Source organism: Halyomorpha halys, unplaced genomic scaffold (assembly GCF_000696795.3).
Source record: "Halyomorpha halys isolate HHAL.00 unplaced genomic scaffold, Hhal_1.1 Scaffold1698.1, whole genome shotgun sequence".
NCBI lineage: Eukaryota > Metazoa > Arthropoda > Insecta > Hemiptera > Pentatomidae > Halyomorpha > Halyomorpha halys.
The window spans coordinates 94,413-112,454 of record NW_027114391.1 but is presented as its reverse complement, the minus strand read 5'-3'; the positions used below and the strand labels follow the sequence as shown (position 1 = coordinate 112,454).

General features: G+C 28.7%; 1 protein-coding gene and 1 long non-coding RNA gene across 2 annotated transcripts in view; one reads left to right on the top strand and one right to left on the bottom strand.

Moving 5' to 3' along the window:
* Nucleotides 1–54: 54 nt before the first annotated feature.
* On the top strand, nt 55–18,036 carry LOC106690388 (peroxisomal acyl-coenzyme A oxidase 3). The gene is made up of 15 exons (XM_014435821.3): nt 55–692; nt 777–921; nt 3,243–3,401; nt 3,475–3,630; nt 3,715–3,862; nt 6,206–6,377; nt 6,462–6,577; nt 8,660–8,823; nt 10,363–10,488; nt 10,574–10,694; nt 11,194–11,415; nt 11,670–11,824; nt 11,912–12,041; nt 12,123–12,277; nt 13,532–18,036. The coding sequence occupies exons 2-15, from the start codon at nt 784–786 to the stop codon at nt 13,619–13,621; spliced, it is 2,052 nt and encodes a 683-aa protein (XP_014291307.1). The 5' UTR covers nt 55–692; nt 777–783; the 3' UTR covers nt 13,622–18,036.
* Nucleotides 10,790–18,042, bottom strand: part of LOC106690391 (uncharacterized) — an 11,910-nt gene continuing 4,657 nt past the window's right edge. Inside the window, exon 3 of the long non-coding RNA XR_001344593.2 lies at nt 10,790–11,372. This is a non-coding gene — a long non-coding RNA (uncharacterized lncRNA). The remainder of the gene's footprint in view (nt 11,373–18,042) is intronic.

Here is an 18,042-nt window from a genome sequence, read left to right as displayed (position 1 = left end):
ATTGAATCGATGTTTTGCGTTATATAACGGGTAGTTTTGGCATTCCGCCGGTTTGTTTGGATAATAGTATTAACGTCATATTTAACGGTTCTAAATGCAATTAAAAATCTAATTTGATAATAAAATAGTTTTAATATTCAATTAAGCCTGATTTCCAGTCCTAGCTTACCGAATTACTATTTTAGTTCTCTTAATAAACTCTACAGATAACTTACATATACATACTGAATACCCACTCAGTATTAGTAGCATTTGTTGAAACATAGTAGAGTGTGTCTTGTGATGACACATATTTGCGAATTAATGTCAATATAATTAAAGAGTACATTAAGGGTGTGGTGTAGTTGATAGACGGTTATGCGCGAGATAGTGTTAACGATTCTATGAACGTTAAAATCTAGTCTTTTAATTAGTTTTCGTTCGTCGAACATCAGTATTTTTTAAAAAGTATTTGAGAAATATTATTCCCACCTATCGTTTTGTTAACATCAATTACGTGTCAAACACTGTCCTAATTTTTTATGGTTTTCATCATTTTTATTAGTTTATAACCTACTCGATCTTTGCAATTGAATCTCTTGTATTTTATTGGATACGTTTATGTTCCTATTGTGAAATTGAATTATTAACTAAGCTATTTAAGTTGGACTGTTTTGACTGAATGCACTGTACACTTGATTGATCTTAAAAAGGCAAGAATCATTCACCATTATATATCATTACTAATTTGTCTGTTTCATCAAATGATAGATTTAATATTTTTTTTTTTTTTTTAGATTGAAAATGGTTCATTATAGTGAGTCAACTAATGTTTCTGCTCCTATCACTGGAGGACAATTAGATATCTATAGAAAACTATCATCATTCAATTTACAGAATATGCGAATAGCAATTGAAGATCCTGAAAGAACAGCAATTAAAGTAAGTAAAACAATTTTTAATACTATTTCTACATCTTGATTAGAAGATTAATTGTTTTCAATAAATTTGGTTTAAATGAAAAATTCGGGGGGAAAAAAATAAGGCTTAGGTTGATACCCAAGAATAGACAATTATTATTGAGTATAAAAACAAAATGAAATTAATATCACACAGATTAGTAAATGTATCATTAGTTATATTAAAATCATTTATGAGAAGAATTCTTACTTAATAATAATGCCGAGGAGGTGATTTAATCAAGATCTTATTCAGCCATCAGGTTTTTTCTCAAATTAAGGATACCCAATTTGTTGAGGCTGGTTGAGCTCTCAGGAAGGCTCTTGGACACACAGAGTTGACTCATGGCTAATATAAATAATTAAGTAACAAACACAGAAAATTATACTACAATCTCCCAAGTTATTTTTATAATTGATAACTGACATGAGGTGTTTCTTGTTTATTGTAGATTTAATATGAGGAGAAGCTGGTTGGGGTGGGAGGGTGCTGTTACCAATGAGTAAAACATATTTTATTTGTGTCGAAGTTTCAGCCTGAATTTCACTTCATTTAACTTATCCCTGAAAATAAAAAACGAGATAACACAATTAAAAAAAAAAAAGTATATGTATATCAAACAAATTCAGACACATTATAACAAGAAGTTAAGTAGATAGTATATGATACTAACAGAAGATAAAGTATAGTATTGTAGAGGGAAGAATTGTACATGACTAATATTAAAGATAAAAAGTACATAAAGTAAAAATGTAATCAATATTGAAAAAAAAAAAAAAATCAGTATTATATTTCTTCCCATTGTATCATGTATATCATTTTATTTTGCACCTTTCATTATTTTAATTACATGAGCACTTCACTTTCTGATTTTTATCAGATATAAGAAAAAAAATTAAATAATTTTTTTTTCTCGTAATTATGGTTATTACCTCGCCTTTTTTTAAAAGCGATTTTATGAAAGACTGAAATTCAGACCGATACATTAGCATAAACAAAATAAATTTTACTTATTTGTACATCATTACTTATTGCAGACTTCTTTACTGAAATATATTAGGAATTATATTTGATTAATTAATTAAAAATTAGTAAAGCCATGTGACAAAATATTATTGGTGACAGTACACAAGTGTCACTCCAACATTCTAGGTGAACATATACTCAGTTATATGCTATGATCTATTTTTTTGGGTTATAACCAAGTATCTTTCTCTTTTACTATTACTACTTCAATTTAACGCAGGTCTCTTTTAGTTGAGGTTACTATTAAATTTACTTTAACACGAGTCAATTTATTGTGTTAGTACATAACTGATATCAATGGTCAATCATTCTCATTTATTGTATGTGAGTACACTTACCGCCTTTTTGGATTGACAATTGTGATCTATTAATAATTATTTTCTATGTTGTCAGCCATAGATTGATTCTTGGAGCTTAAAACCCATCTAAGGAACACCCAGATTCTGTAAATTAGATATCTAATGCTTTTATGTGTTGGAGTTAAATTCAACATTTGGCTATGATGCTGGACAAATCACCTATTTGAATAATCATTGGTTTACAAACTAATTTTCCAAGTACAGAATCTGAGGAATTTCATCTGTTGTTGTGCTATAGATTTTTTTTAGTTTATGAATGATATATTTTATCACATTACCTATTGTTGAATTGTGGTACCTCATAAGTTCAGAAAAATCTTTACACCATTTGAAAAAAAAAAATCTCAATATAGCATTCTAGAGACATCTCAAAGGAATTTTTGAAGTAAGGAAAAATTATATAAGCATCCTTCATAACAATTGTGGACATGAGATACCTCTAGAGTGATGTGTTAATTTAAAAAAAAAAAATTAAACAGTTTAAAAATTGTATTGTTAAATTATTTAGACTTACGAGGTATAATAGTGATAATATATTTATATCATGTTATGTATTATACATTTTATTATATTGTATTTAAAACTATTCCTCAGTGCATCAAATTTATTTGATCTCTAAGATTTTCTTGATTAAACAATACTACTTTACTACTACTTGTTATATTTCAACATCACTACTGGGCATATACTTAATCATATTCAATGTTTTATTGTATTTTTTTATTTCTTTATTACCTGATCGGTCTGGTTCAAAATGTTAATTTACCTCTTTTCTATAACTTTTGTCTATTTTTACTTTAATTATTTTGTTATTCCTCAGTAATTTGACTTTTTGGAAGTTGTCTATGTTTATATGAACCCAAAATAAATTAATAAAAAGATTTATTCTTTGTAAAATCTTTATATTTAATGTTTCAGATGAAAGTTTGGTCCTATCTCGAATCCGATCCTGCTTACTGGCCTAACAACAAAATCCTGAATTCTGATGAAGAAAAGCACAAGACAGCTAAACTGCTTGAAAAGTTCAGAAATTCTCAACTATTCGATAATATTCACAGTTGGGATTATAAAACTAGGGTATATTTTTCTTAATTTATTTATTTTTTGTAATTGTGAAAAAAAAATTCTAAAAATGTATTAAAATTTTCAGACAAGGTATTTAATTACACTTAATCAAGCTGTCGAGATGCTGAATGCCAATTTATCCATAAAATTTGCGCTCGGAGTGTCTCTGTTTGCAAATGCTTTGCTATGCCTTGGTACTCAAAGACACTTAAAATATTACAAAGATGTATGGAGCGGAAAGGTATCTAGTTCTGCTTTGTTCAATTCATCTTCAATTTTTATATCTTTACTTATATTTAATGAGATCAGAACCATTATTTTCTAGATACTTAGTTGTCTTGCTATTACCGAACTGTCTCACGGAAGCGATACTAAGCGCCTGAAGACAACGGCCACTTATGACCACCTCAGTAATGAATTAGTTCTCAATACGCCAAATATTGGTGCGGCTAAATGTTGGGTTGGAAATTTAGGTAATTATACTTTAAATATAAATGATAAGAGTTGTATTGAAAGAGGGTTTATTTCCTAAAACTTTATTTATATTTGTTTTCAAGAATCCATTTATACCCTTTTTTACTTCTTGATTATTTTTGATCATTTGAACAATATTTCGGGCTCCTCTGCCCATTAAATAAATAATAATATATAATGGAAATAAAAATATTTCCGATTAACATATAGTTAAAATAAGCACAGGCTATATTCCACCTTAATAAAAAATTTTTATATCCATATTTACTTTCAAAGATTCAATATTTCAATATATGATGTATATATATTATAGTCTGTTGTTCACTAATTTATGACCATTTACAAATTTAAAATGTTTCTTGAAATTGAGCCAAAATATCTTAGTAATTGTTGTTATGTTTGTCCTTACCTTATTATTAATTAAATTAAAAATCATTTTTATATATTCTCAAATGAACATAAGTCCTAATTTTTTCATTAACAAGCTTATTTTTTTATTATCTGAAACTATTGCTCTCTTTTCAAACAATGTTTGCCTAAAACAGTTTTTCAAGTCAAAAATTATTTCTATTTCAAGTAGTTATTGACATTTATATGTTATTATTATATTTATAAATTATCTTTTCAAATGCACTTCCCTCGCACTTTATAAAGTGAAAAAGGGTGTAAATTGATTCCTGAAAATAAATATAATAAAGTTTTAGGTAATTTATTTTTTATTTATTTATATTAAAATGATATAAGGTGACTTTGTTATACTGTTTTTTATCTTGGATCCAAAGGATATAAATGTTGTACCATTTTCACCAGTTCTTTTCATTCCTTAGAGGTTCTAGAAGGTTTCAGGACAAAGAACTAATTTTTTTTTTTGTGAATTTTTTTCAATAATCAATCAAAATTGAAGAAAATGTTGCTAATTGTATTTCTGAGTTTAAAAAACCCTTGTTTTAATACCCCTCTTAGAATCAATAGTCTGAACCTGAATTAAAGGAAACAATAGTAGGATACATAAAACATATCTTGTTGGTTGAAAAAATATTTATTTTTCAATTTGGGTCATAACCTAAAAACACAATGTGGGTCCTATCCCAGGAACAATAAAAAAATGAGGGGCCTACCACAGGAACAAATTCACTCGTTTTTTTCTTAGCCTTACTTGAATAGCTTCGTCTCTTGAATGTTGAACTCTCTTTTGTTCAGTATAATTTTTGTAGTAACATCCTCCTAATTTCTTCTTATAGACACGAGGTATTTCATTACACTATTTTCTGGTAAAAAAGAGTGAAAATATGGTCTATTACCAAGTAAACAAGTTTGTATCAAAATAAAAAATGGTGTACTAAAGTCTCCCCATAAAACACACATGTTTTGATATTTAATTATTGTAAAATCATGGAATAACATTTTCTGTAATCTATAATCGGGATCCAATTCAGAATAATATTATCAACTATAAAAAATTACTTAGATGAACACTCCATAACCCTCAAGGACTGGGCAACAGAAGTTTAGAAGATTATGTCAAATGTTGTGTTATTTTGAAGGTACAAAAAAAATCCCTCACGATCATAAAAAAAGAAATGATGCCAATCCAACTGTTGGTATTGCTAGCGACTAGAAAGTAGAATAGTTTATAACTATTTGTTCTCTTTTTGACCGCAATCCTGACCATCTTCTTATATTTAAATTTTCTGGTCAACTATATATACAAATGAAATTAATTTGGAAAAATACTGGTACTTTTTATAATATGAAAAGAAACAAATCCACCTGCCCGTGGAGGCAAAATGCTGTAAGCAGAACTTTCCCAGTGCCAAGCAATATCCAACTAGAAACTGAAAAGCCTTTTTCCTAGTGATTTTCCCTGTTCCCTTTACCTTTACAGGAATATCTTTCATCTGTGATGTATTTATATTTCAGTAATAGGTGGGCCAGTTCTCTGTTATGAATGATTATGGACAGATTATATGATTATAATAAAATAAGTTGAACTCTAATGTCAAAAAATTAAGCCATAGTAACATTAACATTATATAATATAATTTAAGAATTTTTTTTTCCATAGGTACAATCTAAGAAATGAATAAAACATGGTATTATTGGGCTTTTTAGTTTAATTTAAGACCACCATTTATATTAATAAAAATATAATTTCTGAATTAAAAAATATATTTAATTTTTATGTGTCTTATTTTATTTCTTATATTATTTTTTTTAATTATATTTTTTCTTACTATTAATTTTAGTTTTGTTTGTTGCCACGAGTTTAATTTATTTTAAAATGTAAGTAAATATTTTCTTATTTTTGTCATTCTTATTACTATTTTTTTATTTTCTTTAAGGACGCCAGTCCACGCATGCTTTGCTATTCGCCCAGCTGATTGTTGACAATGTCTGTCATGGACTTCACGCTTTTATTGTTCCTATCAGAGACCCTGAGACGCTCATACCATATCCGAACATAACAGTTGGGGATATCGGAGAAAAAGCCGGACTACATGGAATCGATAATGGGTATTTTATTCGGTTCATAATTTTTTTTTATATATTTACTTTTTTGTAGTATCATTTTGTATTTATTTCATTTTTTATTTTTAGCTATGTAATATTCCACTATTACCGAATTCCGAAAGAATGTCTTCTAAATAAAATTGGTGACATTAATGAGAATGGAGAGTATGAAACTGCATTTACGAATCCACAGGAATTGTTAGGTAATTTTTTATCATATTTACAATTATCTCATACAATAAATAAAATTGAAAGTCTGATTGGATGAAGGAATATAACTGTAATGCATTTTGAAAAATTTCCTCTCTTTGCTGACATTAAAAAGCCTAGATCCTTGGTAAACCACATTTTTTTCATAATGAAGTGTTGATAGTTGACCATAGATTGATATACATATATATATATATATATATACTCCTTTTTGATAAAAAAAAAGTTGTTTTTTATGGATAGATGATTTTAGTTATGTTTTTATTTTTATATGACAATGTTCGATATTGTTCATTTATGTTGTCGGCGTTTTCTAGTCTTAGGCGGTTCTCCAGCCTGATATCCACTTTACAGAAGGCCCTCGACAAGGCATATTCAATAGCTAGTAAGGAAGAAAGGAACGGCCATGCCAGGGGATGAGCCCTGGACACTGAAGCGGACGAACTAGTAAGTTGATAAGGATACGTACAACTCTAGTTGTCGAGATGAAGCGGACGGACTAGAGCTGTGGAAAGACTGGAATAATTTCACTGGTTGCCGAGATGAAGCGGATGGACCAGTGTAACTGCTAAGGATTAGGTTACAATCTTTGTTGCCTAGATGAAGCGGACGGACTAAGATTGCTGGAGAGAAGGAGAGGAGATAGGCCAACATCTTGGGGGTGTGTACAAAAAAAAAAAACTCTTGTAAGGATACGATTGGCAATGAACCTTTCAATCTCAAGTAGAGTGTACGCCACCAGTGCTATGACTAGGCCTGGGAAAGGCTGTAGATCAAAGATCGAAGAGGGGAATTAGAGCCCTTTATTTATATGCCTTGTCCATGTTGCTGTGACCGAGAAGCGGTCGATACATGTCTACTTGAGATAGTTTCATGCATTGTTTTGGTATCGTTTATTAATCATTTTATCGACATCGTTAAGTGTTATGTTGCAGAAAATATTAATATATAGAAATAACAATATGTTTTTACGAAATGAAATAATATGTAAATTTGAGAGCTTCGGTGAGGCTCGAGGTGTTTTGTGTACTCTATCGGGTTTCAGAGGCACTCCGTACTCGCTGCCTGCTACAATGTCATTGAACCAAAAAGCAAGCTAACCAATTTTCATCAGTCAAATATGAAGTAAAAATACTTTATTCAAAATAAAGCCAAGATGGCGGCATTGTTCTGAAGTCAGTAGAATCACTGCCGTGTTGAGCAGATTCAAATATTTTTAAATATATTTATCTTCCTACCAAGATTTTAATTAAAGTAGATTTAAGAAAAAATAGAAGTCAAGAATAAATATTCATAAAGGAAATCATAAAAAAAAGCGCAAAACTGTTGTGCTACAATCGATGTTTACATCAAACATCTAAGCATCAGAATGATAAAGCTTTGTTTGGATCACTGTTTGTTTGGGCGAGGGGGTGACTGGACATTCCGGGAAACGAGGTTGTCTCCTGGAAGAGTCCTCCTGAGGCAGATCATCCTTAGTCTATAGTCAGTGGTAGACTTCTATAGAAAAAGAAGACACCAAAGAGTCATCCGAGAAGGATAAGGTACTGTTTGTTTGAATCACCGGTGGATGAGAAGGGAAAAGTTTTAGAGGACCAATGCTTTGTTTACAATTAGTGGGTGTTTTTTTGAGATAGAAAACATTGAAAATATCAGTCATCATAGAAGAGTATAAATTGGTTAGTGTTGCTCAACATATAATTAAGTATATTTATAAAAGTTTTATTAAAGTTAAGTGTTCTGATTGCCTAGAAAATCCGCCCTGAGATTCCGAGGATGGAGAGAGAGATCCTTTGGCTCAAAAATGGACAAAAAAAAATTTATTTAATTTGTTCATTTAATAAATTTGGACAGCATAGCTTATTGAATGAAGCAGTTCTATCCTAAGAAATAAGTACCTAAGAAACTGAATTTTTCCTCCTCATGCACCTATAAATAGGAGAGGTCTTCTTGAAAAATTATATAATAAAAATTGATTTTTCATTTTTTTCTACAATTTAAATTCATAACATAATGCCTTCATCCACTCTTCAGTTTCCTTTATTCATTATCATTCATATTTTTTTTAATGATAGGTGCTGCTCTGGAAAGTCTTTCTGCCGGAAGAGTGGCCATTTTGCAAGAATCATCCAACACTTTGATCAAAGCTGTAGTTATCGCTATTAGATATGCTGCTCAAAGGTTGCAGTTCAGCGATAGTGAGGGGAACGAACTCCCGCTTCTCGAGTACCAAACACATGTGAGAAAATATAATTTATTTTATATTATTTTGTAATCATGTGCTATCAATTTTGTTTTCATCAGTACTGAAGATTAGTATTCATTCTGGAAATTAAAAAAAATTATGTCCTTAGAATCATTAATTTTTGCTCGCATTTTACTTTTTAGACATAAAGGAACAAATTTGGTTCTGTGCCTATACTTCAATTTTGATGAAATTGTTCGAGATCGTGCGGATTGGTATCTATTTGGTCTCGTATATTTTACTGTTTATAATATTTCTTTTAATTTACCACTGTTAGACATAGCCTAAAGGAATCTGAGAAACAAAGTAATGTCATATTTAAATGATAATTTTGATCTGGTATCGATGCGGTCGATTTTCCAGTGTTGAGAGGAATTGCTCAATTTATGTTTAAAACCATGGATAAATGATAGTATCGATAATTGTCCGATATTATTAAGCCATCAGAATCCTTAAATGCTTGCTGTCATGATGACACCATAGAGTGTGGGATCAGAAAGATTATCCATGTGAAATTGTTTTAAGACTAATTAAAATTCAAATAAGTGATTAAAATTCAAAACTATTAAAAAAAAAGTGGGGGGGGGGTTTGTCCAATTAGGTAAACTCTGTTTATTAAATGAAAATATTTTGTAAAGGAGCTATCTATCATTAATATTAGCCTCAGTAAATCTTAAAAATTAATCGTTATTCAATTAAAAATGAATTTACAATTGAATTGAAATATAAAATAAAATGGATTAGGAAGAAAGGGAATGAAGAAAAAGAAGATACCATCCTCTCCTTGACAACCTGTCACTAGTATAGTGATATTATATATATGTATATATAATTGACCGTAAAAATTGATATATAAGAAGATGGTCAGGGTTGCGGTCAGAAGTGAAACAAAAATAGTTTACTACTATTTATTTTCCGTTTCGCCCCACTTTGCAGGGCTTCATCAGGGCTAAAAAGATACAAAATAAAACTATGATAAGATCTTTTTAGCCCTGATGAAGCCCTGCAAAGTGGAGCGAAACGTTGGAAAATAAATAGTTGTAAACTATTTTTGTTTCACTTCTGACCGCAACCCTGACCATGTTCTTATATAGCAATATTAAAATTAAATATTTAATAACTCAATATATTAACAGGCTCTAAATGGAGAGCTCTTAGTAACTATGTACGGCAGGCCACACCTCAGCTCAGTTGGTTAACATTTTAGGGATGAATTCCGTTTGATATTGTTGTGTTTCTTTAAAAATAATACCGTACTTTTGTTTTAAATTACTGACTTGTTGAAAACATTGTTTTTACAGCATGTAATTTTTTTTTTTAAGTTTTATTATTTATGTATATTAATTGAAATTGCATACATGCTTTGACAAAAGGATATTTTTCTATATAGAAATACAGTTATATGTATAAATATATATTTGTTTATTTTATCTTAGAATCTTAGTTAAAGAAAAATTCTGCAGTCATTGTTATACTCTCATTCTTACTGTTTGATATTAATAAGTATAGTTTAATTTTAGTGATTTTTTCTAGCAATGGCGCCTTTTCCCGTACCTGGCAGCAAGCTATGCTTTCAAATCATTTATGCATGATTTTGACGAACAATATATTAATCTTGTTGCCGATTCACGTGAAGGAAGAATCAACGTAGCTCATTTGGTGAGTTTTCATGTCGTTAATATTACTTTAAATTATTTATAAGCTACAATGCAATTTTTTCCCAATATAATAATCATATTTTCAGCCACAAATGGTGAAAGGTATTCATGCAATAGTCTGCACTACTAAAGCTTTGATAACTTGGACGACGCAAACTGCCATTCAGGAATGTAGGGAAGCATGTGGTGGGCATGGATATCACAAAGGTATTATATTTTATCCTTTATTTTATTAATTATAGGCAGATAAATATATAAAAATAATATTGTTGATAAGTGGGTGATGTCAGTATTTGGATTAATTGCAATTAAAAGTATTTATATTTAAATGAAATAGTGACATACATAAGTTAATTTAACTAATTTTATTAGACCTGGGCAGAATAGACTGCAAAAAGTTTTAATAAATGGATTTGAGGCTGTGAATTTGTGGTTTAGATTGTCCTTTATGATGGCCAGGTTGGCCAAAACATTGGACTTTTAAAGTATTTATAAAGAGTGTTGAGACTTGATTGGGTATAATTTTTTTTATTTAAATAATAAAACCAGTCTCGGACAAATTATGAGATTATATAAAAAATCTTTTTTTTTTGTTAACTTGAAAAATAAAATAATTTTGACTTATTTTATTGCAATATAAGTAGAACTAGGATTTATGATTGTTATAAAATGATGTTAGTCCTTTATGTTATACTTTCTGTAACAGCTGCAGGGTTTGGAGATCTAAGAAGCAACCACGACCCTCGTGTTACTTTCGAAGGTGACAATACAGTTCTGCTTCAACAGACATCTAATTGGATTCTTCGTTTATATTGTGATCCGGATTTGGACTCTGACATGTTTCCTCTTTCTGAAGTATCATTCTTAAAGAACAAAGATATCGTCCTGCAAAGAAAATATAATAATGACTCCATTATATCTGATAAAGGTAAGTTTCTTAATTTCTTTCCAATTGATGGGGGAAATATGTACCTTACTGGTCCCTTTTGTAATTAAAAAAAAAAAGTTTCAAAATGCCCTGTCATCATGCAATCCAAATTATGATATAAATAGATAAGTGAAACTAAAATTTCTTTCCTGAAAATGAGGGCTGAAAATCACCTATTGCATTTTTGTGACTTAATTACCCCGAAGCACCCTACGTTGATATTTCATCTTAATAATAATTATTTATTTATTTAGTTATTATGGAAACTTACGAATGGCTCATCTGTTGGTTATCTAAATCTACATTAGAAAAGATAAATGTTCTAAGAAAACAACAAATGGATAAGTTTCTTATCAGGAACCAGTCTCAAGTTTTTAAAGCACATACTTTATCCCTTGTTTTCGCTGAGGTAATTTTATTTTATTTTTATTTCTCACATTATGATTACTCACCTCTATGTATTTTATTTGAAATATTAAAACTTTACCCTTTTCAGTTCCTGATTCTCACTTATTTTATAAAAAAATGCAAATCCTGCTCTCATGACGTCGCACCTGTGATGAGCAAACTGTTTCATTTATACGGCCTTTGGTCACTACATAAACATCTTGCTGTTCTCTATCAAGGTAAGTACTGAGCCTTTAATTTATTTGAATTTAATAATTAAGAAGGCTTTTATAAACTATAATTTAAATCAATTGTTTCAGGTGGTTATTGCGAAGGTCCTTCTTTTGGAGAAGATCTGTCTGAGGCTGTTCTTCGTCTGTGTAGTGACTTGAAGCCTGAAGTGGTTTCACTGACTGATGCTATCGCACCTCCAGACTTTGTCCTTAATTCCATTCTAGGATGTTCTGATGGAAAGGTATTTCACATAGGTTCTTTTGATTTAGTAAATGTTAATTTAATTAGTTAAGTTCTTGTAGATTCAGAATGATAAGGATTATTTTATCCAGTGCAATAAATTAAATAAATAATAAATTCTGGTGCTGTGCTTTGTTTCACCAAAGATGACATGATCTTTGACAACTTAGAATTTTTGTTATCTATGTAAAAGATAGAGTGAAATAGTTAGAAGTAAACATGGGCACTTTTTAAATAATGTATTTATAAAATAAATTAAAGGCTTATCTCATGAAATAATTATTATTCGTTAAATGATTATTTAATGGAATAATCTCAATCAAGTAACCACCACTAAATTCCTAGGTTCAATCACTCCAGTCAGTATAATTACCCACCGACTGTGCATCTCATACTGTCGGATTATATGCCATCTTAAATACATTAATCAATCCACAAAATATGATTTTGTAGTTTTAATAGATTGTAGAAGTTTATTGTTATCACTAAATAATAACATAAACAGAAATAGCAGTGATACCTAAATGGAAATAATAAATAACATTATCTAGTAATAAGTGGAAATAAATAATATTTAAATGGATCAAGGGTCACACATGGATCCGAGATAACGAAGCAGTTAATAAAATGGCTAAATTAGCCATTACTACGGCCGGTAGACATTAAGTTACCTTACACTGATTATTCTGAAATAATTAAATTAGATCAGATTGGAAACTGGCAAAAACAATAACGGTAGATTCCATCAGGCAGTTCTATAAAAATATATTTCCTCATATCATTTGAAAACCATGGTTCTCACTAGCAAACATATGGAAAGACATCATAAGAATTTATATTAGACTTAAAATGAATCTGCCAAGTTTTCATTTCGTGAAATTGTCATAGAAATAAAAGTCTCGACCCCCTGGCCTAATTTGAACTGGCCGCTGCAGTGCCCAGGTTGCAAAGATCGACGCTCAAAACCCTGAGCTACACACAGCCCTATGTAGAATATAGTTAATTAATTTTTGACTGTATAGAATAAACCAATACAAAACAGGGAAAAAGAAAAGTAATAACAACTTCATAGAACTCCCCCTAAAGTGTTAAATATCTTAAAACTCAGGCTTTTATTACTTTTGTATTCAACAGTTCATATCTAATTTAAAGCCTTAATGAATGAACACTATTAAAAAAAGTTGTTAACATTATTAATACTTTTTTTTTTGTAAATGAGGGTATTTACATTATTATTGTATTTTTTTTTTTTTAGATTTATGAACGACTTATGGAAGCTTTCAACTTGCCCGATTCCTCGGCTAATTTCAACGAAGATAGTATCCTGCTACAATCCAAGTTATAAGATGGTACATGTACATGACGAGTGATGATTGGAATGGCAATAGATAAATATCACAGATATATAGACAGCTCTCATCAATTATTGCCGTTCTATAAGATTTATGCTGAGCATAACTTTAATAGGCAATGAGCCTTTATAATGGTATTTTTTATTTTAGTTTACTTTGTACGTAATAGAATAACTTAATGATAATGTTTACTTAAGAGCAGGGATCGAGAAAATAAAAAGTCCTGTTATGTTTATAAATTATTTTGGTTTTGTTACAATTTCTACTTTTCATCAGTTGTGAGTATAATACTTTTAACTTTGTATATTTGTCAAAACATTTTGGGTTATAGTAATAATTTTTTTTTTTTTAATTCAAACTTCTTTACAAGTTTTTTAGTAACTGTTTTTATTTGAGATTTATTTTCTCTCTAAAAACTTATGGTCATCTTGGTTTTTTTTATAAAAATATTGAATTAATGACAAAAAAAATTTCTATAAACAAAATCTAATAAGTTCTTCCTCAAATTCTCAATACTAAGTTTTAGTCCAACTGGTGTAAAAATACTTTCAGATAAATATTTGTCCTGCAAAAACATTTTTGTTCTAAAAAATATCCACCTCTGACTTATATTTATTTCATTGATTATTTGTAACTAATGTAAACAAAACATAGTTGATAATTTTTTTTTATTGATTTCCAATTTATTGTAATGATTAAATTAATTCAAATATTTAAAATTATTCACTCATCATTATTGATTAATTATTATTTTAAAAAAACCTCGATCCCTGCTTAAAAGTTTTCAGTATTTATGTCCATCGTATTTAGATATTTTCACAGTATAAATCTTGCTCTTTAGTTTTATGTATTACTGATACTTTTTACGATAGAATGCGTTAACAATCAGGAATCTTGAGTAATTTATACGATATTGTTTAATGAGATAAATTTGGCGATAGATTGCTAAACAGGAACTTTACTTAATGAATTTCCATAGTAATTTATGTGATAAAATGTGGCTGTACTCTTTTGGAAACAAGACGTATTGATTTGGAAAGAATCTTAATTCATAAATAATTGTTTTAGGATGCACTTATATAATTTAGATACAATCTAATGAATTTATTAGATATGTTATACTATAATAATAGTATTTTAAAAACTTCTCAAAGATGAAATTACTATTAAAACTACATGTGTTTTATTCAGTTAGCTCAATAATTCTTCATATATTAAGGCAGATTATTCTGAGATTTATGAATGTTTAATAATAAAAATATTAAAAAGATGAACTATGTACAAAACATACTAAATATCTAAAAAAAATTAAATAAATAAATGAAAACGTAAGTCAGCTTATAGTTCTAAAATAAAAAAACTTATATTGAGCTTCATTGGAAAAAATTTGATTTATCGAAAAATCCTTAGTAACATGCACTTATGTATGTGCGAATTAAAAACTATTATAGTTAAATTTTAATGGTCGAGAACATAATTTTTTTGATTAAAGAAAACAAAAATATATATATTTAAAATTTCATATTAAAAATTTTGCAATTTATGATTTAATTGTAGTTTTATAAATATGTGATTTGAATATATATTTTAAAGAAGCCATATACCAAATACATGTATATATTATATAATTAGATTGACTGACACGGTTTGTTTGAGATACCTCTTATAGTTATTGTATATGCTTTCTATTTTTATCACACCCCTAACCAAGTTCTTATTGTTTCGATACATATTTAATTGTAAATATGCAATAATTTTTTTTTTTTTAGCAAAAATTCAAAGTTATTGACTAAAATTTAATATATAGGGAATTTCGATGATGGATTTATAACATTCAAGGGGTCCTATTGTATATCAATCGTGACTGAAAAACTAAATTGTCTTCTTTTACTTTTCAACCGAAAATTTGATTACATGCTTCATGAGCTCTGGAAAATGCAATCACAAAAACTGGCAAAAATAATTGCATATTTTGCAGGATTTAAATTTTTACAAACAGATGCCAGTTTTAATAAGTAACAAAAATTTTAAAGCAAAAATATCAAGATAAAAGATTTTTGGATGAATTTTTAAAAATTTATTTTTATTGTGAATAATGTTTTAATTGTTAATTTTGTTTTTCATTTCCGTAATATGACTATTTTATTTTTGAAACAGAATATTAATTTATTGATATAAATGTGTTTCTCAAACATAAACCAAGTCTCTACAATTCGAAAAACGCCAATAATTCCAAAAACTTTAAAACTGTAAGGATTTTTCTGTATTAAGTTTTCCTATTATTTTTTAAAAACTGTGCCATAGAGATACTAAATGGTTCTCATTTTAAATGTTTTTATTTAAAAATCCGCAAAAATAACTTTTTATGGCAACAGCTGTTAAAGTAAAATAGAATTATATAAAATAATCCACCTAATTTTAGTTTGGGAAGTAAATTATTAGTTTGAAAACACATTAATTTTTCTTTTAGAGAAATTTATTATGTCAGAAAAATTTTTTCACAATAATTTGTCGCATAATACATAGTCGTTTATATCAATATTTATAACTTGTATATTCTGGAATGTAGTGTATATGCAAATAATACACACTGAATTATTTTGGTCATAGATCATCCTAAAATCAAATTTTTAACTTACAAGAAACTTCAACTTAACTATATCTACATTTTCCTTCATAAAATGTTCAAATTTTCTCCCAATACATTAGAAGTTATAAAGTTTCTTTTCTATTCTTAATTGTTTATTTCTGATTGTGTACTCCAACTAGAGTAGGAGGTTAGCTTAGTGGCAATTCAGATGTGTTTCCTTTGTAAATGACATCATTTGAGCTCCTTTGGTAAAATGGCCTTTTGGTGCGATGCCTCAAAGGGCTAGTTGCACCAATCTCCATTAAAACTAAGATTTGTTCAAGAATTTAGAAAAACTCAGGTAACTTAGCAACCTATTTTTTTATCCACAGTTTTGTTAACCAGGTTATCTGAAAATGATATCATTGCCAATCTTTGCAATTACTATAGCTAATAATATTATTAGCACCCAATAAACATTGTGGATCCAATTATATTTAAAATTGATTAAACAGCCACTTAAATTGATTAAACAGACCGCCTAAATCGCTGAATAAAGTCTTCACCAACCACTGTAAAGAATTATTTAGTCGAGGGCAGAATACTTTTTTTTTCATTATTGCCGGAGCAACTAATTCTTTGAAGTCTTTAGCATCTGTCAATTCATCTATTTTGATAAAATCCATTTTATTTAATTTTGAATGAAATGGAATAATACAATTAACCTTCAATAGACAATAGATCAAACTGGAATTATGGAAGGTTTCTTGTATGGTTACTTTCTTAACTGTAGATTTGCTCTAAATCTCAGTTAAACCGGTTATTATTGGCAGGTAAAGTTTACCACCAGATTTGTAGGTTAACTTTTCTGATGCAACGGATAATTATTGATTTTACCCGAGATTTAAGAAATTGTAGTTTGAACTGTGATGGTGTAATGATTTTATTATGTTGGTTAAAAAAAGATGTTTCATATTATTTACATTATAAAATTCATGCTACACTTTAAATTTATGGAACAAAAAAAAAAAAATTATTATTAGTTAAACTCATACTTAATCACATGAACTGCTTGATGTTAAAGTCATAAAATCATTCCAAACTTTATTTTGTAATGTGTGAATGTCAAATCACAAACCTTTAGGTTTTTTTTTCTATATATGCCTCAAGTCCTCTGCTGAGAGGAGTGGAGCTATAGCTCCAGTGTGGGAATGTCAGTTAAAGTTTAATTTAATGATTACTTTGAAATTTTCTTGATAAAACATTGACCGTCCACTACCAGATAACTCGTAGGTTTAGTTATTGTCTAGGGGATTCATTAAGATTTATCTTGAAGTTTTATCTGTTATTTTTTAATTTGCCTTATTTCACAATATATACAAATTTCATCTTAACTATATATATGGTAAGAAAAAAAACTATGAGGTAACTTGTATTGGCGCCAACATGCTAATATGGTTATAACTGAACATCAATTTACATTATTCAACAATTACGACTTCCTAAATCTTAAAAATAATTTTATTGATGAGTATCTGACTCGAGTATCAAGAGTATTAGCCTCTTGCCTTTCGAAAGTATGATCTCTCTAATTTAACTCGACTAACTTCAGTATGCAAAACATGACTCGGACAGTATTAGATATTCAGATCTTTTTGAGCAACGAGGGATTAATTATATATTTTAACATAAAAACAATAAAATTTGTTTAAGATTAATGATAAATATTTATTTAATTTATTTGGAAAAAAGTCATTCCAAATTTAGTCATATACTAGTCTATGTTACTCGAACGTGAATTGTATGAAAATAATTTGTGATTTATATTTGTATTAAAAAAAAAAA

Bases quoted from the DNA above. Each gene is read 5' to 3' on its own strand.
- LOC106690388 (XM_014435821.3), top strand. From the start codon at position 784: ATGGTTCATTATAGTGAGTCAACTAATGTTTCTGCTCCTATCACTGGA. The intron at 3,863-6,205 runs GTAATTATACTT...ATTTTCTTTAAG, and splicing joins ATGTTGGGTTGGAAATTTAG to GACGCCAGTCCACGCATGCT. The intron at 8,824-10,362 runs GTGAGAAAATAT...GATTTTTTCTAG, and splicing joins TTCTCGAGTACCAAACACAT to CAATGGCGCCTTTTCCCGTA.